At 41.4% G+C, this 27,523-nt stretch overlaps 1 protein-coding gene across 1 annotated transcript in view; it reads right to left on the minus strand.

Moving 5' to 3' along the window:
* Positions 1–27,523, minus strand: part of TMTC1 (transmembrane O-mannosyltransferase targeting cadherins 1) — a 274,127-nt gene that overhangs the window by 222,438 nt on the left and 24,166 nt on the right. Inside the window, exons 3-5 of the mRNA XM_034646018.1 lie at positions 22,347–22,420; positions 19,172–19,348; positions 15,366–15,590 (exon numbers count right to left, since the gene is read on the minus strand). Of these exons, the coding sequence (XP_034501909.1) occupies positions 15,366–15,590; positions 19,172–19,348; positions 22,347–22,420 (476 nt within the window). The remainder of the gene's footprint in view (positions 1–15,365; positions 15,591–19,171; positions 19,349–22,346; positions 22,421–27,523) is intronic.

The raw sequence follows: 27,523 nt of genomic DNA on the forward strand, positions 1-27,523 counted from the left end.
ACCTCATAAAGAAAATATACAGACGGCAAATAAGGGTATGAGAAGATGTTCCACATCATATGTTATCAGGGAACTGAAAACAAAAACAACAGTGAGATACCACTATACATCTATTACAATGGCCAAAATTCAAAAGCTGACAACACCACATACTGAAGAAGATGTGGAGCAAAAGGAGCTCCGGTTTTACTGCTACTGTAAATGCAAAACAGCCACTTTGGAAGACAGTTTGGTACAAAACTAAACATACACGTACCACTGGATCCAGCAAATTGCACTCTATAATATTTATCCAAAGGGGTTAAAAACTTATGCCCATATAGTGCTCGCTTCAGCAGCACATATACTAAAAACTTATGCCCATATAAAAACCTGCACACAGATATTTATAACAGCTTTATTCATAACAGTCCAAACTTGGAAGCAACCAACATGTCCTTCAGTAGGTGAACAGATAAACTGTGGGACATCCAGACAATGGAATACTATTTAGAACTAAGAGAACTGAGCTATCAAGTCAGAAGAAAGCATGGAGAAAACTTAAATGTATATTATTAAGAGTAAGAAGCTAATCTGAAAAGGCTGCATACTGTATGATTACAACTATATGACATTCTGGAAAAGGCAAAACTATGGAGACAGTAAAAAGACCAGTGGTTTCCAGGGGTGGGGAACTGGGGAGGGATGAACAGGGGAGCAAAGAGGATTTTTAGGACAGGAAAAATACTCTGTGAGATATTATAATGATGAATCCATGTCATTATACATTTGTCCAAACCCACAGAAAGTACAACTCCAAGAATGTTCATGTGCACCATGAACAATGGGTGTTATGACATGTCAGTGTAGACTCATCCTAGTAACAAACGTACCATTCTGGTGAGTGATGTTAATAATGGGGGCGCTATGCACGTGTGGGGGCAGGCTGACGGGAAATCTCTGTATCCTCCTCTCAACTTGGCTGTGACCCTAAAACTGCTCTAAAAAACTTAAGTTAAAAACAACAATGACTGACTAGTGCAGCACTGTGACCACAATGAACCGCTTTGGCGTGCCCACAGTGAATGGTTTCACGGATTCGCATTAGCTCTGTTGGGGTTTTTTTTCTTGTGTATGTGTTGTTTATTCATCATTATTTCCCTACTCCTTAATGAGGCACAAAACAGGTAAACAATAAATAATTACTGAATGAAGGAGCGAGTCATCAATTGAATGATGAAATGAGTTGAGAAAACAACACTGGGCCATAGTGTATCAGTACAAGTTTCCAATTCATTTTCTCCTTTATCTTAAGAGTGTCATAGCAGGGTTCATGATTTCTGTTTTAAAATCTCTAGTTCATGTTTGTTTTTTTGAGGTTCAGCAAGTTATTTCCTTTTTGAGATTCTCTTGGTGGTGGGTACTTTTACCATTGCCTACATACGCTCAGAGGGGACCCTCACGCTTGATCACCACTCAGAGTTCATAGTGTTTCCGTGTTTCTAATCCAGGATAGCAAACGGTCAGTTTCCCAAAGTACTCATCCCTGTTTAGATTTCTGTAAGAGCAAATTCTTCAGGGACAGAACTCTTTTTCTCATATTCATTACAGGGCTTTACTTGAGTTTCTTTACATTATTTCTTTTTTTTTTTCTAACTGAAGTACAGTTGACACAATGTTACATTAGTTTCAGGTGCACAACCTAGTGACAGCAACTACGACCCTGTGCTCACAAGTGTAACCACTGCTACCACACACTATTACAATACCATCATTCCCTATGCTGTTCTTTTCATCCTCATGCCGTATTCATTCCAGAACTGGAATCCTGAACCTCCCACTCTCCTTCGCCCATTTTGCCCATCCCCCACCCCCAACCCCCGGCAACCATCAGTTTGTTCTCTGTATTTATGGGTCTGTTTCTGCTTTTGTTTTTTCATTTTTATTTGTCTATCAGATTCCACATGTAAGTGAAGTCCTATGGTATTTTTCTTTTCTATGTTCAGTTAGCCACTGTACAGTATAGTTTTTGATGTCGTGTTCATGATTCCTTAGTTGCATGCAACACCGGTGCTCATCACAACACACGCTCTTCTTAATACCTACCACCGGCCTATGGTATTTTTCTTTGTCTTTCACTTAGCATAATACCCTCTAGGCCCACCCACGTTATTGCAAATGGCAAGATTCCATTCTTCTATTATGGTTGAGAAATATTCTTATATACAGTAATTTTTTAAGTCCCAATCAAAAGTCCACAAAGCAGGAGCCCCTGGGCGGCTCAGTCAATTAAACGTCTGACTCTTGGTTTCAGCTCAGGCTATGGTCTCACAGTCCTGGGCTCGAGCCCCATGTCGGGCTCCGTGCTCAGTGTGGAGTCAGCTTCGGAGTTTTTCTCCCTTCCCCTCTGCGCCTCCCCACTCATGCTCTCCGTCTCAAATAAATAAAATCTTTTTTAAAAATCCACAAAACAGGGGCATCTGGGTGGCTCAGATGGTTAAGCATCTGCCTTCGGCTGAGGTCATGATCCCAGGCCAGCCCCACGTCGAGCCTGCTTCTCCCTCTCCCTCTGCTATTCCCCCTGCTTATGCGCACTCTCTTTCTGTCAGATAAATAAATAAAATCTTTAAAAAAAAATCCACAAAACAATAGTACCTCTACCTTCCTCTGTCTCTCACACACACACGATCTGTCTTTCAGAAATGTCCCACATAGAGATGTTTCCCTGAAGGGCGATACAACCATCCAGCAGAAAACTCAGCAGATACAATCATCAGGACCCAGGACTGCATCTATTACCGAACAGCTAGTGCACCGTTGCCTTACAGGACTTTTGAAAAACGGTATTGAATGACTGCTTACAGGTGAAATGTGACACATCCCACCTAGCATTTCACTTTAAAGCGAAGAATGGTTTTCTAAAGAGTGCTAAGCTGGGTGTTATAAACAGTGAAATCCCCTCATGTAACTAAAGCGTGATGAGGACGTAGCCAAGAGCCAACCACAGCATCATCACACCCACATGTAATGGGGTCAAGCCACTCAGGCTCCATGCAATGCAGAAAAAAGGAACAGACTGATGCTCCCAGTATCCTTCTGCGTTCCCCATAATAGTCCTTTCTAGAAGTTTCTTGTAAATCTTTCCAGAAAACATGATAAGGGACCTGGCCGTGCTAACCAATATAGTAGAATCAAATGGATGTGGGTTCAAATCCTGGATCTTCCACATTCTAGCTATGTACTGATGGGAAAATTATGCAATCTTTGTGAGCCTTGCCTTTCACATACATGTAAATGTGGTGGGAAGACCTACTTCCCAAGGACTTGGTGACAATTAAAAGTTTCTCTCCTGGGGCACCTGGGTGGCTCAGTCGTTAATTGTCTGCCTTTGGCTCAGGGCGTGATCCCAGAGTCCTCTGCTGGGAGCCTGCTTCTTCCTCTCCCACTCCCCCTGCTTGTGTTCCCTCTCTCAATGGCTGTCTCTCTCTGTCAAATAAATAAATAAAATATTAAAAAAAAAAAAAGTTTCTCTCCTGGCTTGAAATAGGCAATCCATGTTGGCTCTTTTACCTTCCAATGGAATGAGGCAATGACTACTTAAGCTAGAACTGTCAAGACACTGACAAGCAGCACCACAGCTATATTACATAGACAGCGACTCTCCCCCATGCCCGAATGCAGAGAGAGCGGACATTTTCAGATTAGTGCACAAGTGCTAATGGGGCCTGTGTTGTACTGGGCCTCATGCTTTAAATATTTCATGCCATTTATAAGAACTGATTATTCCTATTTTATGGATGTGGAAACCACTTAATCCAAGTTTATACCGCTATGAAATGCGAACTCTGGGACTTAAATCCATTTTGTGTGACTCCAGGAGCCATGCACCTAACTGCCGAGCGTACGTACCGCTGTTCCAGCATGATTAAAGGTGAACAATGAAGGAAGTTCAAGAATCACTTTCGGGGGCAATTGCATCAAGAAAGGCCTTCAAATGTCAACATACTATTTTCCTTATGTGAAATCTAAACTGTGTTTCTTATATTTAAGTTCGAAACCTCAGTCGAATATACAAACTTGGTCAGAATTTATCTTGGCCAAAGTGAATTCCTGGCAGTTAATAGCTGCAGTCTGACATTGAGCTGCACTTGCTGTATCACTTAGGAAAACGTCGTCAACATTGGACTGCAGAGCTTCCAATCGACCGTGCCAGGAAAAGATATTTGTTTTGCATCTGCTCATTTTCTTTGCCAAGTAGAAAAGCAATTATCTGTGCCAATACAAAACACAACAGCTGCTTGGACACAATACACATAAGAAGAAATGATGATTTTAATCAGAAACCAGAAATCAAAATTATATCAAACTTTGCATACTGAATGCATAATAGGAAGGGTTTATCACCTCCACGAAATTTCCATTAATTTCTATTCTTTAGAAGAAAATCATAAATCGAAAAGGCTTAAATCAATTAACAGGTGTGGATAAATGGGATAGCCTCTCCCTACCATGGGCAAATGCACTCTTAAGGCTCCTGGTAACTTACCTTAAATATAAGAATTCTCCCAAAATGACAAAAACGTGTAGAGAAAATTTTATAGAAGGTACAGTCTTAACAGATAAAGAGAAAATATGGAGGCTTCACAAATATGCAGGATTCAAATACGTTAAAAATCTCAGAATTACTGCTTTGTCGTTCTCAAAAGTATACAAATTAATATCAAATGGTTTGAGTGTTTTAATCTTCACTTAAGTTATATGCTCCATCCGGCTTTATGATCAGACTCCTCATACATACGAGTCTAAAGCAAAGACGAGCACGCCCCTGCACCTGTTGTTGCCCTTCACATGCAGGAGTCAAAGTCCCTTGGCGTCTCTCCCAAATTCCTCCATGACAGGGCTCCTGCCAACCTTCTCAGCCTCATCTCCCACTACTCGAATCCTGAGCTGCTTGGTGCCGTACACACACACACACGCATATGTGCACATACATACATGCATGCACACACAGGAGCACACGTGGATGTATACATATACACACACGTACACACATGCGGACTCTGCAGGTTCGCGCAGCCGTGTTCTCCCTCATGCTGTCCTTTCTGCCTGGAAAGCCGTCCTGCCTTTCTTCAGTTCACTGTCTCATCTGTGAAGACGCAGCTCAAGCCAGATCTCCAGGCTGACAAGCTACGCTATGCTGTGTATCCCATCCTTCAGTGTGCAGATATCTAACTGCACTTACCACCATAGGTGACCTCATCTTTCTAGCTGTATGACCTCTCCCCTGGGCTGCAGGCAAATCGACGCTGGGCGGATCAGTCTCCTTTTTGGGAATGTGGAGTCAGGACACACAGTGATTCTAGTCCATCTCTTACGCAGAATTAAACTGAGAGACTGTATGAAGCTAGGATTGAGGCAGCCCTGCACTCATCAAATTAAGAAAAGTCAGTCTTTAAAAAGAGGGGGAAAGGAAAACAACATGGAGTTTTTAAAAGGCAAAAGACCACGAAGCCCCAAAGAGGGGCAAAAAATAAATGTACTGACTTTGCCAGTTTCTGTGTCCCAAACCCAGGCTCAGTTTCCATGCTGGGGTGCTGTTACATTCCAGCGTGTCCTTCTAACGAGCACCTCAGTTTGCTTAAGCAACATTTCAGAAGGTTTGTTCTTTGCAAGCAAATGATCCCTAAGACATTTTTACGCTAAGTGTTTAATAGATGTTGATTAATGAAATGAATCAACAAACTGCCTCTGAAGAGTTAGCAGCAGGAGTCAGCTTCCAAAGGCACAGCCCTGATTACAACCAGGGTGACTGAAGGCAAAACTTCACCTTTTTCCCTATTAACAGTTTTCATCCAGACATTTAACTTCAGTTCTAAAGACTTTGGGTCATCAAGAATTCAAGATGGAAAAGGAAATGAGAAAATAACAAAATACACATTAGCAAAATTTCCTCCACTGTCCATTTAGTTACTCTGAGAGCCCCTCTTGATGGTCATTTCTCCATGTCGTCTCCTTTCAGGGTCCACCTCCTTCCAACCCACACGTGCCCATGGAAGACACAAAGAGGAACAGTGACAGCACAGTCTCATAAGGGTCTTGCCAAAACAGACCTCAGAGAGAGTATTGTCAAATGACCAGAAACCAGTCCACCCTGTCTCCCTTGTGTTAGGTCACAGGTAAGAAAAACAAAATCCAGGGCAGTAAAGTAACTGGCCCAAGGACACCAGCAAATCAGAATCAGAGTGAACCCAGGTTTCCCACCAACCAGGCCCTGCTCCTTACACCCAGTGCTGCCTCTGATTTCTTTGCACCCACAGCCCACCCTGGGAAATAACTCTTCCCTTTCCAAAAAAAAACAAAAACAAAAAAACAAAAACCTATCAGCAACCCTACATCGTTGAGACTTTTCACAAATAGCAATGAGGGACAACGATGACAGTTTCAGTGTTCAAGACATCATGTTCTCTTTGCCATCAACGATTATCATACCTGTATTTTCTGCTTAAAAATAACTGGAGATTGGCACCCAATCTTGATTTATCTGAAAGGTTTACCTATCCTTTGAAGCTGTAAATTATACACTGTAAAGAAGAGACAAACAAATTGCACTGAGGATAAATGCACAGTCTTTCACTGACTTTGCCTGAAAACCCAAACTGTAAATAGACGACTTATTTATTTTTAATTTTTTAAGCTTTTTTTTTTTTTAAATAATCTCTACACCCGATGTGGGGCTCGAACTCACAACCCTGAGATCAAGAGTCTCACCCTCCACTGACTGAGCCAGCCAGGTGCCCCTAGACAACTTTTTTAAATCAAAAAAATTCATCATAATTGCAGTACAGATCATAATTCTTTACACAAAGTCACATTCCTTTCACACTCGCAGAGAAAAATTACTTAAGGAGCCAAACGCAAAGTATGAAAAAAAAATCTATGATTAAGATGTAACTGTCAGGAATTGAAAGCTCTACCACTCAAAAGCTGAAATGTAGTGTTTATTCATTAGGGACTGAGGGCATGTCTCGCTGTTAACATGAGACAAACATTCTTCCTCCCCTCCGTCCATCTCTGGCTGGTTGTTTGTGTTTGGTTTATTTTTTTTCCAAATTATGATATATTAATCGCCTTCATTCCCTAAAAATCCATACTTATGTTCCCTTTAAACACTTTACCGATACTTTCAGAGGTTAAATCATTACAAGCAAATCTTTAATGCCAGGCTCCTCATGGAGACAGCTGCTTTGGGTGATTTCAAAATCAATACGTATTTTCTACATTATATATAAAGTAATAAAGATCATGGTTTGAATAACATGAATGGCATTAAAAATTCATAAATCTACAACATGAAACACATCCTCCTATATGGTTATCTGATCGCCTACCTAAAAAACCGATACATTAAGACTATTTTATTTTCAACCTAATGATTTGTTTACTAAAGTGATGTTTTATTCTGTAGTAATTCTAAAAACATAAAAACTATGAGTTTTAAAAAGTCGACAGTTAGACTCATAAACTAAGAATAGCTCTAAACCCATCTTTGAGACTATTCATAATGATCATGGTATTCGTTAGTCAAGAATAAGTGTTAACATGAGAATTCTACTTTCCTGTTAAACTTCACTGAACTTTCCATCATGGGTACAAGAATGTTTTTCTTGTGTAATCATTTCCCTTTAAAATATTATAAACTCGTGAAAACGAGAAAACTAAATATCACAAACAAGTAAAAGCAAGACTATACCACTTTCTTTCATAAATATAGCAAAGAAAAGGTGACTGGACTAAAAAGAAGATTTCTAAACAAAAAGTCTTCCACATTGGCTTTGGCATAATGTAAGCATGAGGGGCAAGAAGAGCTAAATCCTAGCACGACCGTTAATGAAAACTATTTGAAAGTCTTTTCCTATATGAATGCGTTCGTTCCTCACAATAACCGCATGGGGTAGGTACCGGTAGGGCTGCCGCCTCCCCACGAGGAAACGGGAGACACTGAGAGTTGAAGGAATTGGCCAAAGACCATATACGTGGTAAGCAGTGGAACAGAACTCGAACCCAGGCACTCTGGTATGAGCCCACGGTCCTTGGACACTGTCTCCCTCAAGCTTAAACTTGTAAGCTACCCATAAAACCTGTAACATGATCTCCGGCGGCTGGTTAAGTACACACCCCGCGGGGGCGACAGTGGCACCTCTAATGTTGACATGGATTTGGAAAAGCATGATCATGTTGCTTGCTTCTGCAGAACGGAAGTTTCAAATCATTTGTATTTCCACAATTCCAAACTCTTCTTGAATTTTAAAAAAAAAGTGTTTCTCAAGCATGTATATTTTTAAGATTCTCTTACATTCCATCTACAAATGTATTACCAGATCAAAACCTGTAGCAGACAATTTTCAGAACAACAAACCAAAAATCCCACCCAATTATCGGAAGCCACCACGAACGGATCGCCTGGCATCGCACAAGGTTCTCGCGAAAGAGTTATTTATATACACCCTGAGTGTTTACAATGTTAAGATGAACTGATAGTGCTATTATGATCACTCTATAACCACTCAGCAGGCTAACACTTAAAAAGATAAAGAGAAAAAAATTATTAAGCTGGATCAGTAGCATTAACAAAAAGAGCAAAGAAATCAGCAGTAAACTCCCTAAACATCGTTAAGAGCCCTTGCTGTGCTCTGAATAAGACGGGAGAGCTGTTTGGTGGCCTGGAAGCCATGCAGCCTCTTAACCACACAGGACAGAGGTGGAGTGCTCCCTACAGGGCTGGTGAGCGGAGGGAGAAGCAGGAGGCCTGGGATCCTCTTCTATGAAGAGCCTATTGTGACAATGACAAAACTGCATGCCAACAAGAAATGCCTATGTTCTGATAGTTTTCTCTTTCAACATATGTCCCTGTGCAACCAGTTGGAAAGCAGATGCCTAAGCTTGATTGCTCTACACTGAGAAAGGAAAGAACTTATCATCTACGACTGAAATTCACAGGGGATTGAAGATTGCCAAGAATCAGTACCCAATCAAGATTAAACAGAACGAACCAGGGGCTGTCAGCAGTTAGGAACTCTACCAACTGCTACCAATAAATTAAAAGGAATTTTGCCTCCTTAGCATGTGATTTATTTGGAAGAAGCTTTTAGTGCTAAGTTCTGAATGAATCCAAGGAACACTTTATTGAAATGATCCATTTTAGTGCTGAGCTCAGTTCGAGAACCAAAGCAGATTACGATAAGCTTTCAGACGAACTCATCAAGATAATTCCCGCCTCACCACATACTCTAGGCCTGGTTCAAAAAGAATAATATCAACCTCAACTCATGGTTAGGAAACAGTAAAAGGAAAAAACAATTCTCTTCTAGTTCTCTATCCACACAAGAGAATGCTTTTCTGGTAAGTTCTGTATTTCAGAAAAGCTACTCTGAAAGAATCTGAAAGCCCAGCTTGGGTAAGTCGACCCTACTAATGAACATTAAAGGCACATGAATGATAGTATTGCAATAAACACAGTTCCTAATTGAGAAACCCATAACACAGACTTAAAAATAACTTTTTAATTTACATTTTAACATCTTTTAAAAGAAATATCCCACCCTTTCCATCATTCCTCTAGCAAAACACCACCATTTGTTCACCCTTCCCAGTAAAATAGTTCTTTCTCTATGGGAGGAAGACAGATGTCTACAGCAATCACTCACCTCCTTTCTCCAGTGCCTAAGCATTCACTAAGCATGTCTGCAGTTCACTGACATCCAAAGGTACCACGGGGTCTTAGCAAAAGCTATGGTCAGTTCACTATGTTAAAAAGAAGTTGACAAACTATGACAAAGCTCAGGGTGTATGGGACAAAAGTCAGGAGAGGTATCATTGAGATACTGTGCCCAGAGGATAGGTTGAGAGGGGAAACAGTTATACAGTGGTTTTATAATAAATAATTTTAACAATAATTATGCTAGCTGGTTTGGTTAGTGTCTTTATAAAATGCAGCCTAAGTTATTGCTTTCTTGGACCCTCCACCCATCACATGCCTGCCTCCCCGAAATAAGTCATAGTGATCTGGATACAGCCATCCAAGAATAACTAAAGACCAAAGAATTTATACCACTGAGGAAGAGAGAAAATTCTCTAGCAAAATGTGGCTCAGTTCATCTTTAAACAAAGCAAAGTGGAAAAAAATGATAAGCAACAACTGAAGAATTTGCAGTGTCTTTATAATAAAATCTTAGTTACTATCTACTTCCATGAGGTGATCTGTGTTCTCAATATGGATTCATCACTGAGGTTCACTCCTGCATTAAGAGATTTTAAAGTAAGGGAGTGTATTTGTTATTATGAACCCACAAACTTCACCTGTAACCATTGGATGATTTTCTCCATACCTCTTTCATGAGGTCGTGTAATTTTTTTTAAAGATTTTATTTTTAAGTAATCTCTATACCCAACGTGGGGCTCACACTTACAGCCCCAAGATGAAGAGTCCCATGTCCTCCTGACTAAGCCAGCCAGGCGCCCCTGGTCTTTTCATTGTGGAAAGCAGCAGCTGGATAAGATTGAAAATGGCTCATCTGAAAGCAGTCAACAGAAAAAGTGTGTAAAACTGGGGGTGAGAGGGGGGACAAAAGAGAACCCAGTCATTAGTGATACAGGCTTTCAACAGATTTTTTCTGCTGTCACTTGCATAACACACTTCGCCAGCTCATGAAGTTTCTCTCAAAGCTAAGATGAGACTATTAATTATGATCTGCAACACCCTTGCCCTACTCACAGGATCCTATGTGCGGATGAAAGTTCAAAATCCCACCTTAGGAGTTTAATCTGCACAGCATTTCTTACTTTGGGGAAAAAGAGTACAATGCAAGGTCTCCAGAAATCAAGCATTAAAACGACACTTAAAAGATCAGTTACCCATTCCGTCCGTGAAGGTCAAAATATTTATATGCCTCCCTAAGTCCCCTGAATTTAATTACCTCACAAATTCACTTTAGCGCCAAATTGTTCTCCAGTCCTAAACCTGTCTTAGCTTCTTGATTTGCATACCTATGTGTAAGGTATTTACAAGAAAAACTTTTAAGACCCACTGAAGTGAGAAATCTAACCCCTGCATTGCCCACAAAGGTAGAAAAATGAGCTCATTTTAAGTAAAAACACCGTGATCGTCATCCGGCCAAGTTCCATGAGGGCAGGGCTGAGTTTTCTTCACCGCCATATTCTTCACACCAAAAATGGTGTCTGGCACATAGTATCTGCTCAGTAAATACTGTTGAGTGAAGGACCCACGACAGATGCCGCTGAACAAAAGAGGAAATGAGCAAGAATTTATTGAGCCAAGAACCGTTCTTCAATGCCTATTGTGATCACTGTCATTTAAATATGAAATCAATCAAATACACACATGATAGGTGACTATACAGTTATATAAAAATGCCGATATGAGTTATGAAGATAAGATTCCATAGAGAATTCACTGACCTTTCCAATGTGAAAAATAAAACGTATCCATGTGTGCGTGAATTTAACATAATGAAGGAGATAAGGGAAGGAATGTTTACATAGAAAACATTCATTTCACACGGAGTAATTCAGTAAAACACAGTATCAACTGAAATTTTATCTGACTCCAGAGTGTGTACCCTAAGTCTGAAGTTTTTTAGTGCACTTTCTACCCATAAGTCAATCACCAAACCATGCAGAAAACCCAGCAACAGAATAAATACGTTTTTTTTTTTCCTGGGTTGGGATCTTTCCCTGTGCGTGGTAACTTCTGAAAACGTTAAGTGACCAGTGTTCAGCCCAATTTTTTGTCAGACTAATGCCATGCACGCAATACAAATGTGTACTAGCAAACAGGCTTGACATTCGATCAAGAAACAAAAAAGAAAACCCATCCCACACAAACGTCTCATCCCCTGCCCGCATCCTGTAGGTCCACCATTTTCATGAGGCACCTGCTGTCCAGAAACCCACACAGGACAGAGAATAATTATAATATTAAACTAGTAATCCTCAGGAGGCTGGCTGCCACCTGTGTGCCAGGTACCCGTTCACCTGCTTCTTACCTGGGCTGTCGCTCTCAGTACCGACAACCACTCGGAGAGTAAAGGGTCACAGTAAAGGAAACATAGGCTCACGGAGATCACGTCTTATCCAGGATCAAGTAAGAAAAGGAGCCGTTGACTGCAACACCGTCTGCAGATCTTACAAACCAGGACAGCACTAACCTTCTTGGACTTTTATTTGACCAGTTTCTGACAAAAGTTCGTGCATAGTTCTCAAAAATAATTTTAATACTAATCACATGTATACTCAAAAATATAATACCTTTCCTTTCAAAAGAAGGAAAATATATGACAACTTCCCAAAGGAAGGAAAATAAATGGTCCTTCTTGCCCACAAACGCAGTAACTTTGCAAAACTCGGACCCAGTTCCAGCTATGCTGTATACTGCTCGTCAGACACCATCATTTCTGAAATAAATACCCTGATGCTCAGGGTTAAAAAAAAAAATGTAACCTACAAGAGAATGTCATCTGATTCAACGTGTTAGCACCAAACCCTATATCAAAGCAAGTCAAAAGGTGCTTCATCTATGGTCCAAGGATGATTGCAAGAATCTTTCTACCTCCCGGGAGTTTGACAGAGAAGCGAGCTCCACATCAAGCGACACAGGTGTCCAGCCTCCTCCTCTAAGCTAAGTCCTCTCCTGGGACCCTGCACTTGCAGAAGATGACTATTAAATTTTTAGGAATTCTGCAAGCCAGTTATTAAGCACAGCTATTCCTAAAAATTCAACTTAAAAACTTTAAAAATCATATTAATTAGTGTACTTTGTTTCACTATTACCTCTGCCCTTGAGATTATGTCCGTGGTCCATGAGGCAGTGGAAACACTGCACAACGGTGGGCTTCAGCACATGTGCCCCCAACTCCACGGTCAGTGGCGTCACATCTGTAGCCTGAAATGAGCCGCGGTAGGAGTATTTACAGGAAATTGGAGAACTCTGCAAGTCAGGCTTTCCTTTCTTTGGAGAGCCAGGTATCAGACATTCGGCAGCATCCCCCCGGTATCCATAATTCATCCATCCCTTTCTGCTGCAATGTCTTTCATCTCTGCTCTCTACAACTTATCTATGTAGACACACGTCCATCAAATTTAAAATATGAAAACAAAGACCTAATACACCTCCAGATGACATCCTTTTCCACCATTCCCTCAGTTTTTCAAAAAGATTTATTTATTAGAGAGACAGAGAGAGAGTGCAGGGGGGAGGCGCAAAGGGAGAATCCTGAAGCAGATTCCCCGCCAAATGTGAAGCCCGACACAGGGCTCGATTTCTCAGCCCTGAGATCATGACCTGAGCCGAAGCCTAGAGTCCGATGCTTAACCGACTGAACCATCCAGGCGCCCCTCCACCATTCCTTCATTGCCAAATTTATTGAAAATGTTCTTTCTGTGCTTAATTCCAATACTTTTTCCCATCAATTCATTAATTTAGTCATTTCACAAATATTTGAGCAACTAAGATTAGCCAGATACTATGAAAGTAACTGGGGATACAAATGTGAGTGAAGTCCAACATGGTCCCTCCTTCATGAGAGTCACGTGTTGAAGCCACCTTCAGTCTCCAATATTCTATTAATTCTTCTTTTTTCTCCTCCTTGGCCTTTCTTTAAAAAATTCATAATTTCCTTAAAATGCTCTGTCTTCTTTTCCTCCACAGCCCTCCATAAAAAAGTAAAGATTTCATCCATGATAGGACTCTCTCTCACCTCTCTTCTTCCTTCCACAGAAATTTCATACACCTCTGTGATTTCATCCTCCCCTGATTCTCAGAAAACCTATTTCTCCCCAGCCTTCCCATCTTAGTAACTGGCAACACCATCCACCCAACTGTTGAAGCCAGAAACCCCCAAATCCTCATTTGCTGCCTTTCCCTTAACCCCCTCCCTTTCATCCCAAGCATCAGCAAGTCCTGTGGGACCTATATCCAAAAGATGTCCCAAATCCAAGACAGCACTTCACCCCAGCCCTTGTCACCCTTGGCCAAGACCTTTCTTTTTCACTCAGTCTGTATAAAAGCCTCTGAACCCTCCTCCCTGCTTTAATCTTCCCCCTCCATCAAGCACTACAAAGAAGCCAGTGAACATTTTTAAAAAGTAATGTAATCATTTCTCTCCACACTCAAAACACAAACAAGAAACCTCTAAATTCTTCCCTTGCCACCCAGAATAAAATCCAAACTTGATTTCATGGCCAACAGGGCCCTTCATTATCTGGGCCTGGCCACTCCCTGACCTTGCCCCTTCCAACTCCCACTTGTTCATTACCCCAAGTCTAGAATCTTCTGCCCAGATCTTGGCAGGTCTTCGCACGACGAGCTCCTCCTGTCGTTACAAGAATTCAGGAGGCCTTGCCTGACCAACCAACCCATACTTAGCCAGGTCAGGCCGGCCCATCACTCTCTATCACACTGTTCATTTCTTGGCGGTTATTTAGTGTCTGTCTTCTTCTACTGGAGAGGAAACTAAGCAAGAGTAAGGACTTTGTCCTCCTTATCTACCAGGACATCCCTGGTGCCCAGAACAGTGCCTGGCACGTGACAGATGTTTAATAGCTATTTGTTGATGAATGAATGGAGCAAGATCCAAAAACAGACAAAGGTGGAAATAATCAGGGTTTTCTGGGACTGCAAAGAGGAATAAGAACAGCAATGTGAAGTGGTAAAGTGCTAAAAGGATGAACCTAATTTCCATCGTTATTAAATTCTGACTTGCCCATGGTTCAAGCTATTTTAGAGGCAACCTAATTTAGTGAGGACCCGTTCTGACAAATCTATGTTAATTTTCATGGCTGGATCAAAATATTTTTTAAAAGAAAGAAAACTACATGCTTTAGAAAAGATTGTCCTGTATCCTCAAAAATCTTTCCGAGAAATAGAGTCCCCTGGGCTTCCTCCCATACTCGCGCCATAATAAATTCCTGTCACACAGAAGAAGAGCGGGGGGGGGGGCCAGGGCAACACAGTACACAGTCCTCCCCCACACCCCCAGGCTCCGAGGGTGCCTGCTCTCCAACGCAAGGCTCTTCCACCAGGGACACAGTCAAGTGTCTGTCCTTAAGTGCGGCTTCACAGACCCACACCTCACCCTGTGCTTCCAGATCAAGGCACACAGTGGGGCGTCTAGCTGCTTCTTCTAGCCACTCCTTTCCTACCTAATCTCATACAGGAAACGGGAGGAATGAAGAGGAGGAGCAGAGAGGGAAACAGGGAGAGAGGGGGGCAGTCACGAGACACTCACTCAGGACTTCACTTCTCCGCCCACCCACGCTACACCAGGTGGTGCTGGAGGGTGAAAACGGGCATGGGGAGCCCAGCTCAGTACCTCATCAGGGACCACACAGCTCGAGGAGACACTGGGAATCCACTGCTCTTAGGTTCTGGTGGCGACGGGGAGTGGCAGCCACCCCAAGCTCCTCGGTGAGGAAATCGATGCTGCTTCCCGTTCTCCCGGTGAGGGTGCGCGGGCAGCGAGGGGGGCTGAGGGCTCGCAGGCTGCTGTGGGCCGCGCTGATGGATGACCCCATTGCTCCTAACTGTGCAAGTGGCACTGAGGGGAAAGAAAGTCAGACAGAGTGAGTAGACTTGCAACAAGAAATAACAGCCCCCTGGCCCACTTGCAAGTCCTGTTCCCTGGAAGCAACCATTCTCAAGTCTTTTAGCTCTTTTGTTTCTGGTATGTATCACAATGTTTTGAAAAGAACATAATTATAACACTATTTTTTTATTTTAGAACTTATCTTAAAGTACTACTATAGAAGACTAGGTCTCAGTCCCTCTTACACGGTCACCAACACACACAGACACACGTGCACGCACACACACAGACACACGTGCACGCACACACACTTTCACACACCCTCTTCACCCCTCATCCTCCAAAGAGATTTCTTTCAAAATATTTGATTGAAGTGGTATTCGGGATTTACATAATTATTATCTTGTAAAATACTGTTCGTAGCTGATCTATCCAATGTACCTTGATTACATTTTCTTTCATGAATCCTCTGAGGTTGAATTCATAACCACCAAATGGGAAAAAATTAGAACGTCTGACACTATGAAGTGATGCGCAAAATGTGGTGCAAAGCAAAGGGGTTTCTCAGGCGTCACTGCCATCATTTCAAGAGCAATGATTCAGTATAGGACACAGTGAACGTGCATCTCTCCGTGGTCCCAGCAATTCCACTTCTATGCCTGAGAGAAACCCACATGTATTTGCACACACACACACACAAAATCCACTGCAACATAGTTTATAATAGGAAAAAATGTGCAAGTAACCTAAATTACAAATACAGAAAAACAGATACATTGTGATAATTAAATACTACACAACAGTTAAAATGAATGTACTACAGCTACACGGATCCACAGTGATGTATCTCAAAATCCCAATGTTAAATGAAAAGCGGGTGATACTATTTATATAAAGTTTGCAAAAATACGTTAAAAAATACTATTTGATATTCACTGGTATATGCATATTAAGTAATGGCATGAAAATAACCATAGAAATGAAAAGTGATGAATTCAGGATTGGGGTTACTCTCAGAGAAAGAGGTAAGAGACTGGAGTCAGGGAATGTTATTCTCCTCATGTTGGAAATGATATCCAAATTTTTAGAAAAGAAAGAAAAGTAAAAAATTCAACTTTCAGGAACTGATCTTTCACTGAAATGTTTCTTCCTAACGGTGATGTCAAATCAAAGAAATCCCACTCCATTCCTGTGGCCCAATCTTAAAATTTAGGAATAAATTGCTCTTCCCGTAGAAAGGCTTCCAACATTTGTTTTCGTCACTGTTTCTTTCCTGCTGCCTGAATGTACGATAAAAGACCTCAAGAACACCCTCATGCCAAGACGTTTATTCTAAATGAACAGACAGAGTGGGAGGACAGCCCTACGAATTTGTGTGGAACTGTGTGTGTGTACATTATTCTGGGGCACGATTCTGTGAGATTTTCAAACAGGTCATGACCCCTGCTACACTCAGAACGTCTGGGCTGATCTCATGGTACAAATGTGAGCCCAGGCCTTGGGCAGCAGATGTCCTGGGAGATGTCTGGGTGTCTGCTCTGTGTTCCGTCCTCGGAGGCAGAAGTACTTGGGGGCCAGCCTCTGGCTCCCGAGTCACACAGACAGGGATCCAAATCCTGGCTCCACCCGGCATGCGGTGACTCTGGAGTGGTCACTTTCTGTGATTCTGTTTGCTCCTCTATGAAATGAGGCTAACAGTTATTCTGAGCATTAAGTGACTTCATGCCTGTAGATGGTGTGGCACGTGCCCTGCATGCGGCTAGAACTCAAGAGATCTTAACCGTTACTGGCCAGGTCTCCCTGGCACATGCTCTCCGTTCTGACCGCTGTTCGCAACTGTCATCAGTTACTCATGTAATTACTTACACAATGCCTGTCTCCCCCAGTATGGTATATGCCCCCGCAGGGAAGAATCTCTCTCCTTCTTGGCCGGGCACAGAATGAGTATGTGCTGAGTGGGTGGATAGAAGGATGAAGGGAAGAATGAATGAATGTCTCCACTTCTGCAGAGCTGCTGGCTGTGAGGGCCGAAAGTGAGGAAAAACCAAGGCAGGGACTAGGAGCTGTGCAACTTCTGAGCATATACCAGCACCATGATCCCTCCCACAGAACTTCCAGCAGTTCAGTATATGAAGGTCAGGAACAATTCTTAAAGAAATAAGAGAGTCAATTATCCCTTTTGAAAAAGGCCTGCTTCAACGGTGACCAGATGGAAGCAGAAAGGAGTATATGGGCAATGGTGGGCTGGAGGGTCCAGAGACCCAAGGAGACATGACTTCAATGATGAGGTTAAAATCGCTCTGGACTGGACCGCAGAGGAGGGTATGCAGTCAGTTGTCACATCCTTGTGCTGTCAGTGAGGCAGAGCAGAAAGGGGTTAGAACGCAGCATCCTACAGAGGATGCAGGAAGGAAGTGGGAACAGGACGGGTTGCTAGGTCGTCCTGCAAAAAGTAAGGCCTGCACCACAATCCCTCCCATCAGCTGAGAGGACAGAGAGGCAAGGCATTCTCATATAAGCCAAGGGGAGGTCCTCTGGCTCACAGCTTTCTTGGCATGAGCTTAGGTCAAAATGATAACCGAGCTCCTTCCTTTTACACGCCTCTGAGATTTACAGAGGGCCAATAGAGCACTAAAGTCTATTTAAATTATCTCTAAGCACGCCCAGGCAGGAAGGTGATCAGAATTTAATGACTCATCTCAGCTTGTTGCCACTCAGTAACACTGTTCTTATCTTTATGTCAAGGAGTATAAAGAGGTAGGGAATGGGATAAAAAGGGAGGGTTTTTTTAAAGCTAAAAATTTTTTGTCGGATAAAGCAGAAGAATAAATCAACCACATTTTTTAAAAGTTCAAAAGTAAGGGCCTTATAATTACTGAAAAATGGGGTCTGCACGGCAAATTGTTAGTAATCATGGATTTGATAGAGGAAGAAAAATATAGTATGTGCTTCACCTTTTAATACGCCATAGCATTCTTACCATCTACAATCTACAGGATATAATGAACGTGCTGAAACTCTTTAAGTGAAAATGGGCTACTAAATAAAGTTGAGCTTTAATTTAAATATAACATGTAAGTCCTCCTATATGGTTTAGACTGGCCTTTTATGGAATTCCAAAACAAGACTGCCAAAAACCCTTAGGTAACAGCATCACCCCTAGAACAAGTAAGCAACCCCAACTCAGCAGTGCTTTTTGATGGATAACACTCACTTGAATGCAGGCATTCAAGACAAGCTATTAAGAAACTATTACCGTTTGCAACCACTTCTCTTTGTGAATCAGGATTCTCAAGTATGCAACCAACACAACCTAGCAATATAAACTTGCAATCAACATACTTTCCAATTCCAAATCTGGGGCTCACAAAATCTTCGCAGTCCTCATTGATTTTTATAAAGTGTGAAGAGTTTGAACATAACCAATGCATTTATCTTAACAAAACAAGCCTTATTAATTTATGGTCTAAGGTAAGGCTACATTCAACAAAATGTTATACTTTCTTTTTTTACTGAAAGTTTCAGAACGATTTATTTAAGTAATTCTTCTCTGCACATGCACTGCTTGATATCAAAACTTTAAAATGACTTACGATTTCTCCTGCTTGTGGGATAGGGAAAAGAAATCATACACCAAGCACACTCCAAACACCGTGATGCCTGTCTCTTTCACCAGCATCGCACAGGTCCCCAGAAACAAACTGAGCAGCAAGAAGAAGGGAGAAGTGGTGGGAGGGAAACATTCCCCAACATGATGCTGGTCCACGCTCCTGGAAAACAAGATCAAGACTCTTTTAATCTAAGAAGAAATGTGGGTCACTGAGAAATATCGACTTTTAAAAATGAGATTTAACAATCAATTCATTGTATTCCCAGTAAGCAGGTGAACACAGATTTCTTCACAAATATTCATCACAGAATTATTTAAAATTGCTAAGATGAGAAAAAGTGAATGCCCAGCAACACTGAACTTGGTACTTAAATTAAGGTACATATGAATTATGGTAAAATAGGGCATATAACAAATGGACACTGAAAAACCACTTAAAATGCTACTATAGAGATATAGTTAGTGGCATGGAAGGATGTTTAAGTGAATATATTTTAAGTGAATAATACAGGTTACTAAGCCATATGCACGAACTCGGGAGCCAGGTTCCCCGGGTTCCAATCACAGCTTTGCAGCTAAGTAACTGGGTATTATGGGGGTAGGCTACTATGCCTCTCTCTGCCTCTCAGTTCCCTCATGTATGAAATAGGATCGCAGTGTTGTAGGCAGAATTAAATAAATGACTGATTACATGTGAAGTGGTTATCATCATTATTGTTATTTTGGTGAAGGTGTTTCACACGCTTCTGTACACAAGTCAGTCAGTGGATACAGATATATATACAGAAATATAATCTTCATTTCCTCGGTGATGAAAATACAGACGTTTTGGCCTTTTTCTTTTCTTCTGGTTAATTGGTATTTTAAAATTTATTTTCCAAGGCAATGTATTAGGTAAATTTTTTTTCTCAGTTTAATTTCCAGCAGGAATTTCAAAAATCTTCTGGAGCTATAAGGCCTTTTTCACCTTACAACACAGAATCCGCCCGCACCGAAAACCATCACTATTCCCTGAATAGGTGCTACCCCCATCTGCCCCCACTCCTCTGAAATAAAGGCCAATATTTCTGTGGTTATGACACCTTAGTTGTATTGCTATGTCTTAGAACAATGACCTAAAATTACCGACCAAATTTGCAGTGGATACGCATTTTTCTCTGAAGCTGGTCTGTAGCTTCAATTGCTAAGAGTGAGAACGACATGCACGATAGAAACTGTAATCCCACGGCTCACTATCACGCAGAGACAGAGGGACACAACGCTGGCCTCCTCGTGTTCCCGACTGTACCCACCACACAGAAAAAGCCCCAGAGAGGAAGTTTAAACTAAAAGGCAACTGTTACTCTTGTTCTAATACCTGAGTAAACAGAAAAGAATTCACGGGTGAATGTGGGTATCTATTTTTAAGATTTTTCACAATACTATTTCAGATGACTGGCAATGCAGTGCTGCGTCCCAAAGCCAGGCCTAGGAGACAAGTGCTAGACAGGGACCCCCCACTTTCCACAAGGGCACGTTACGGCCCACTTCACTTTTATGAAAGACCTACGTGAGTACCTGTTTTCTCTAACAGGAAGAAACCCGAAGAGGATTTCTTCTTTGATGAAAGAAGGTGCAAAGCGAAAACAGCGCTCAGTGTCTGTTCTGCAGGAGCCGTACAGCAGCGGTGCGTGGCCCAAGCAGCAGGGCGGCCCGCCAATCAGCTCATCCCCAGGGCCTCACTCAGCACCTCGGACCCAGCCTCCAGAGCTCGGAACTGTGAGCAACTCTGCTTTACCACCATTTATTCTATGCATCCATTAGCAAGATGTGTTCTGAGGTGTCAGAAAAAGCCTGAGAGAAGTTGTTTTTGGGGTCTGGGAATGCCCCCAATTTTTCCATATCAATTAATGGCCACTGTTTCTTCACTTGAGGCCATTTTAGCTGACAAAAGGTGTTCCTAGAAATGCTCCACTGTCGGACAGCAGGGAGAAACCTGTACAAAGAAAAGGCTCCACTCGTTAAACCAAAATTTCGGAAGAATTAATTCTTTTCATTCTTGGTCATCCGAAGTCTAAACAGGTTTATAACAGGGTTTCTCGGTCTGAGGACTACAGACATTTTGGGGAAAATGATGTTTTGTTGTAAGGGTTGTCCTGTACGTTGTAGGACCCTTGGTCTCTTTTTACTAAATGCCAATAGCACCTTTCCACTTAAGGACAAGCAAAAGTGTCTCCAGACATCGCCAAATGTCCCCAGGGGAAGAGCATAACTGCCCCATATTGAGAACCACTTGTTTAGAATTGTATAGAATTGTATCCTCGGAGTCAATGGGCTCTGAAAGATGGCCAGTCAATGAACTCATCCAAAGATCAACGTTCACAAATCCCTAACCAGGCATGCCTCCACGAAGTACAGCGACATGATTCACAAGTCCCCTTTATCTGGGCCACCCCCTGAGCCATCTGCCCCATACCCATTCTCTTTTTATAACCTGCCCCTTTCCCTATGTGCTTATGTCACAACTCAAGTGAGAATGTGAGCACTTTGGGGAGAAAGGGCAATATAATAGGAAATTATTTTATTGCTTTTCAGCATCCCAAAGCAAGGAACTTATGTATTTTGATGAAAGGATGTGTAAATTAGAAATCCACAGTTGAGAAATACTACCTCCAATTCAGCCTTGTTATTTTAAGCTCTGAGCTACTTTACTGAGGATAATAAAGAGGAAAAAAATTAGGACCAAAATGAAAAGGAGGAATTAAACAAATCATGACCAAAGAGAAGAGAGGACTACACCTAATATATATTGGCTCGGAGCTTTCAAATTCCATGCTCAGTAAGAAATGACAAATAAGAATAATCAAGAAGGAAGAGCTTCCCAGCACTAGGAGAACAGTTCCTTTAAAAGGCTACGGCAAGGTTCAGAATGCGGCTGGAAGAGAGAGTAGCCTTGCATTTGCCAAGGGGGGAATTCCTATGCTGGTCTCCACAAAGCTCTCGGGGCATGTTGCTGCCAAGAAGCCTCCCTCCTCTCTCAGATAGATGCTCAAAGTCCACACAACACACACACATACACACACACACACACACACACACACACACACACACACGACAGAAATTCCCGAGGGGAAAGCATGATTGTAACCACAGAGAAGACCATTCTTAGCCATACATACCTATTGTAGGAGAGAAAGGCCAACAGAAACAGCAGGCATGCTAACACATCAGCTCTGCCAACAATTCCAGCCACCTAGAAAGTTTGAAAAAATAAAGACCTCAGAAAATGGCTTTCAGAAAACTGTTACAGAAATGCATTCATTTTTTGATGAATGAAAAGTATGATAAAATAAGAAAACACATTGTTTTTCAAATCTGACATAGGAGTAACCACCTCTGGTTATCATATATATAACAATAAGTTTATAGAAGGAGAAAAAGAGGAAGGAAGGGAAAAGATTTTCATGCTTAATTTCATTTTTCACCTTTCCTCTATAGAAGGTCAATTCATATCAACAAGGTTTATTCATTTACTGGTTTATTCAAAAATATTTTTGAGCGATGACTGTGCTAGTCTTTGGTACCAGAGTGCTAACGGAGCGAGGATATTTACACAAGACTAGGAAAAAATACGTTTAGGAAACAATAATCCTGGTAAAAATAGGAATGAGTATCACCACGTGAGCACGTGTGTGTGTGTTTCTTAGTTCTGTCACTCTAAGAGCCTAAAAGCAAGATAGCCCAGTAGCGAACAGCCATCCTGGCACTGACCACAAACCATTCCTCCACTAAAGAGAATGTGGGCTCCCTGGAGAAATGGCCAGTTTCAGGGCAGAGGCTAAGGAGATATCAGAACAGCTCAGATCATCTTGTCATGTTAGGAGGTAAGAAAGTACACAGAAAGTGACAGGTACATGTCAAAAGGACACAGAAGCCAGTGACAAGGGGCTCCCACTTACCAAATATCAGGCCATTTAAACATCAAAATAAATAAGGACAATTATAAAACAAACCATTGGAAAAAAACAGACCTCCATGAGTGCTTCCTGATATTGATGGATGGATGAATGAATGTACATAGAAGTACATACATAAATACAGTAAGCAAGTGAATGGGAAAGAATAGAAAGCTCTTCCTTACATTGCAAATCCAGGTAATGAATGTGGAGGGAACAGTGCAGCTGGCAAATAGTCATTTTGCATCCAAAAGATGCAAGATTAGAACGAGCAAGAGACATCACAAAATACCAGTGGATGCTAAATCTAGGGCATAAGGGGTTAATAAAGCATGGAGTATTAGTAGGGCTTCAACGCACTTCCTTCAAAGCAGTTACTTGTTAAATAAAAAAGTAGAAAGAATAATTATGCTATGGAGAAAATGTATTACACCTTAACTGGGGAATCAAACTTGACCTTACCAATAAAGGGCAAATGGATATGGCATGTCTCTGCGTATGATACCCTGAGAGGGACACAATATCGCTTTTGTCAAATTCTAACCAGGGAAACATAACCTGAATATAATCACGAAAAGACATCAGACAAAACCCAAGGTGAGGAACACTCTATCAAGTATATAAATACATATATTTTATATTAATAAAGTATAAAATACAATTCTACATTATTATTTTATACCATTAAAATTTTAATATTTTAATGTCTCCTCTTTTATATTGTATCATGATTTACTAGATACATCACAACTCCTATAATCTAATGTATTATAATACTGCATATATTATTACATATTACATGTATATTAACATAATACATTACATATGCACACATTATGTATTTCTATTTTACATACTGTATATTTTTGCATATTTCATATTATGTATTTACGTACAATAGAGTTATACTGTCTGTACTTATACATTATAAAAATTTAATATAAAATATAAATAAATAAGTTTAGAAAATATAGATTTTATAAATCATGGGTTATAAATTATATAACGCATATGTATTATATATAATAATCATTTGGAATACCATATTACACATCAATTGCAATGTTATAATAAATACCATGTAAACATTTTATAATATACATATCAAATATAAGTTTTAAATTATATTTACAGCTGTGAATTATATTACAGAAAGACAATGAAGACTGATAACTGCTCCAAACTTGAGACTAAAGAGAAACAATAACTAATGGCCTTGGTTTTAGGAAATATACAACTAAATTATTCAGGGGTAAAGAGGCATGAATTATACAACCTACTCTCAAATGCTTCAGAATACAAATAATATTTTTATATATTAAAGAAAAAAGAGGAAGAATGACAAAACAAATGTGGCAAAATGTTAAAAATTGATGAATCTGGGCAATGAGTATATATATATGGTCATTATATTTTTGAAGTTTAAAATTATTTCTTTAGTGTTATTTAAGAAAGGGACTGGAGTGGAGGAGGGTGGGGCACAGACAGCTATTTATAAATCTTTGTGTTAGTCCACTACTACTTAAAATGTGTGAGCATTTCTCTTTATTTTTTTGAAATTCAAGAAATAAAACTGTAAAGGAAAAAAATGGGGTATGATTCAAAGACTGTTTCCACCGAAGGCCACGTACGAGCTGGCTCTTAAAGATGAGTAAGAGCTCACAAGGGAAAGGAGCAGGGCTGACATTTCAGGCACAGGAAACTGCATCACCCAAACCATCTGGGACCTGAAGTCCACAGTGTGTTAGAGAATCCATCATAATTAATAGCGGAACACAGTGTTCTGGGAAATATACCTATAACTATTCTTATGGAATGAGCACACTTTGCAGTCATGAAGGAGGGGCAGTGAAGCAGGCATGGAGCTGGACCTTCCAAGGCTTGAATACAGACTCCTCCTCTCGCCCCGTGAGTAAGACTCGATTTTGTTATCTTTAATGTCAGGGATTTGTTCTCTTTATTATTTTTTAAGATTTTATTGATTTATTTGAGAGAGAGAGAGCTCGGGCGGGGGGGGGGGCAGAAGCAGAGGGAGAAGCAGATTCCCCACCGGGAGGGAGCCCGATATGCGGCTTGATCCCAGGACCCTGAGATCGTGACCTGAGCAGAAGGCAGACGCTTAACACACTGAGCCACCCAGGCGCCCCCGTTTTGTTATATTTAAAATAAGCATAACACCCCCACCTCATGTCACTGTTGTGATTAATGAGATGATATACAGGAAGTGCCCACTCAATGGGGGTGTCCTTTCTTCCTTTTCCCTGCAGAGAAGGGGGGGTGGGACTCAGTGCTGAGACAGGTTTTCTTGTGGGGCTTATAGAAATCATCTTTTTATATTAAGGCTTACATGTACAGTATTTTAATTTAACTTTATTAAATAATCAAATATATTAGTTAAAAAACATAAACAGAAGATAATTTAATTATGTACTTGCATAGGGATTGATAGTAAGTCCCATACTGAGCAAAATTCTAGTCCAATCTACACCAAGAGGAACCTGGATATGGCCAAAGAATTTCATGAGCAGTATAGAGTTAAAAGGTATCAGCTAATGGAGCCGCCTGGACCACACACTGTTCATTGATCCATTAATCTATAAGGATTTTGAGGGCCAAAGCAAGAAGACTGCCTGACTCAAGGGAGACAGGCAGTGACAATACGGTGTCACCTCAGTGTCAAGAGCCAGCTCAGACTCCCAGTCTGAAAGCAACAACTGCGCACAGATCACTTGTGAGCCCAGATCTGTTCCGTCTACACCACCGCATCTCTGACCAGGGAGCTCAGCATCACCTGCAAAAGGTTAAACAGAGAGCCCAGCTCGCTAGCAACAGAGTCTTGGGATAAGGCCACACATCTGGGCCCAGAGGGACACTCATCACAGCACAACCGATGCGGCCAACTCACACAATGGCAAGACTTGCAAGCTGATACTGGGTGTAGCAAGCTGGAGTAAGGCAGTCACAAGCCAGGCACGCATAACGAATGTGCTGAAGGCGCCTGAAGCCTACTTCTCAAATTGCAGCCAGTATGCACTGCTGGGAAGCCAGCTGGACATGCCCAGATAGAAAGAATGTAGTGTCCCTTGGAGCAGAAGCTCAGAGGGCGTGTTGAAATGTTAGTGCTGACACTGATAAGATTCTGTGGCCAGTTCCAAACCACCCTACTGTTCACTGAACACCTACTCGATATCCTTGTTGAGCTGGGGTCTCTGGGGAAGGGGGTTAGAGGTCTTAAAAACAAGGTGCTTGTCATCAACTACTATATGTCTCACTTTCACCGTGATTCAGTCAGTCAGTATCATCATGTTCAGTAATTGCATGATTTATTCCACTCAACAAACATTTTCCAAGGGCCTCCTATTTGCCAGGTACTGTGCCAGCTGGAGAGGCAGGACCTGCCTCAAGGAGTTCAACATCCGGTGGGGAGTCAAAGGAGGGTATTAATACGATACAAGGAAACTGCGTGTATCACAAAGAGGAGAAATCACTGCCATGAGAAGAATGGAGGGATTGATTTTGACTGCATAATCTGGAAGGCTTCATGGAAAGGCTGGCGTTATAACACTAAAACCTAAAGGGCAAGCAAGTAGGGCTCAGTAAGCTCAAGACAGGGGAATGTGAATCCAGGGCCAGAGAAGGACCACCGAAGCATTCCAGGCAGAGGAAAGAGCAGTCTGAAAACACGGGAGGTGTTTCTGGAAGGGAAGGGATAAAGTGATGAGAGCATGGAGGAAATAAATGAAAGAGGACAGGAGTGAGCAATGGGAAGCAAATACGGGATGTTAAGTTGGAGCTCCCGGGCTTGGTTCTACAACATAGGCCGAACTGTGGGATGTTGGGAAGTACAAAGGACTTCGCCAAAAACACATGCAGATGGATAGCATGACTTCTGCCTCATGCTGCAGGCTCTCCTCACCAAGACGGTAGCTATTACCTGGGAACTGAACCCTGTAACACGCACTCAAATGATGGAAAACATGAGCAAACATCATTGGGTAGAATTCAAACAATGTAACAATCAGATCTAAGTCCTAGCAAGCTTAACAGAATCACATGTGGAAAATACCAATAAATTTAATTTGCCCCCAAAACTTATTATTTCTTAGCATACCATTCATAGGATTTGTATAAAGTATACCATATGTATCAAGTTATTGATTGTTCTATCTGCACGATGGAGTCCCATTAGTGTCAGACAGGGTGGGGAAACACACAGTTAACATGCAACAGCTGAAAGCCAGACTGACTGATTAGATCATGACTGTTTCTCTCCTATGTGCTCTTGTCCCAGTTCTGGAAATGTTGACCTTAACCTTCAACTCCACATGTCAGCATTTCCTGCTCTTGCTTTTGACTGGACATAGGTGCCTTCCTTCCAACCAATAATGTTTCCATGATGA

This window comes from Ailuropoda melanoleuca, chromosome 16 (assembly GCF_002007445.2).
Source record: "Ailuropoda melanoleuca isolate Jingjing chromosome 16, ASM200744v2, whole genome shotgun sequence".
NCBI lineage: Eukaryota > Metazoa > Chordata > Mammalia > Carnivora > Ursidae > Ailuropoda > Ailuropoda melanoleuca.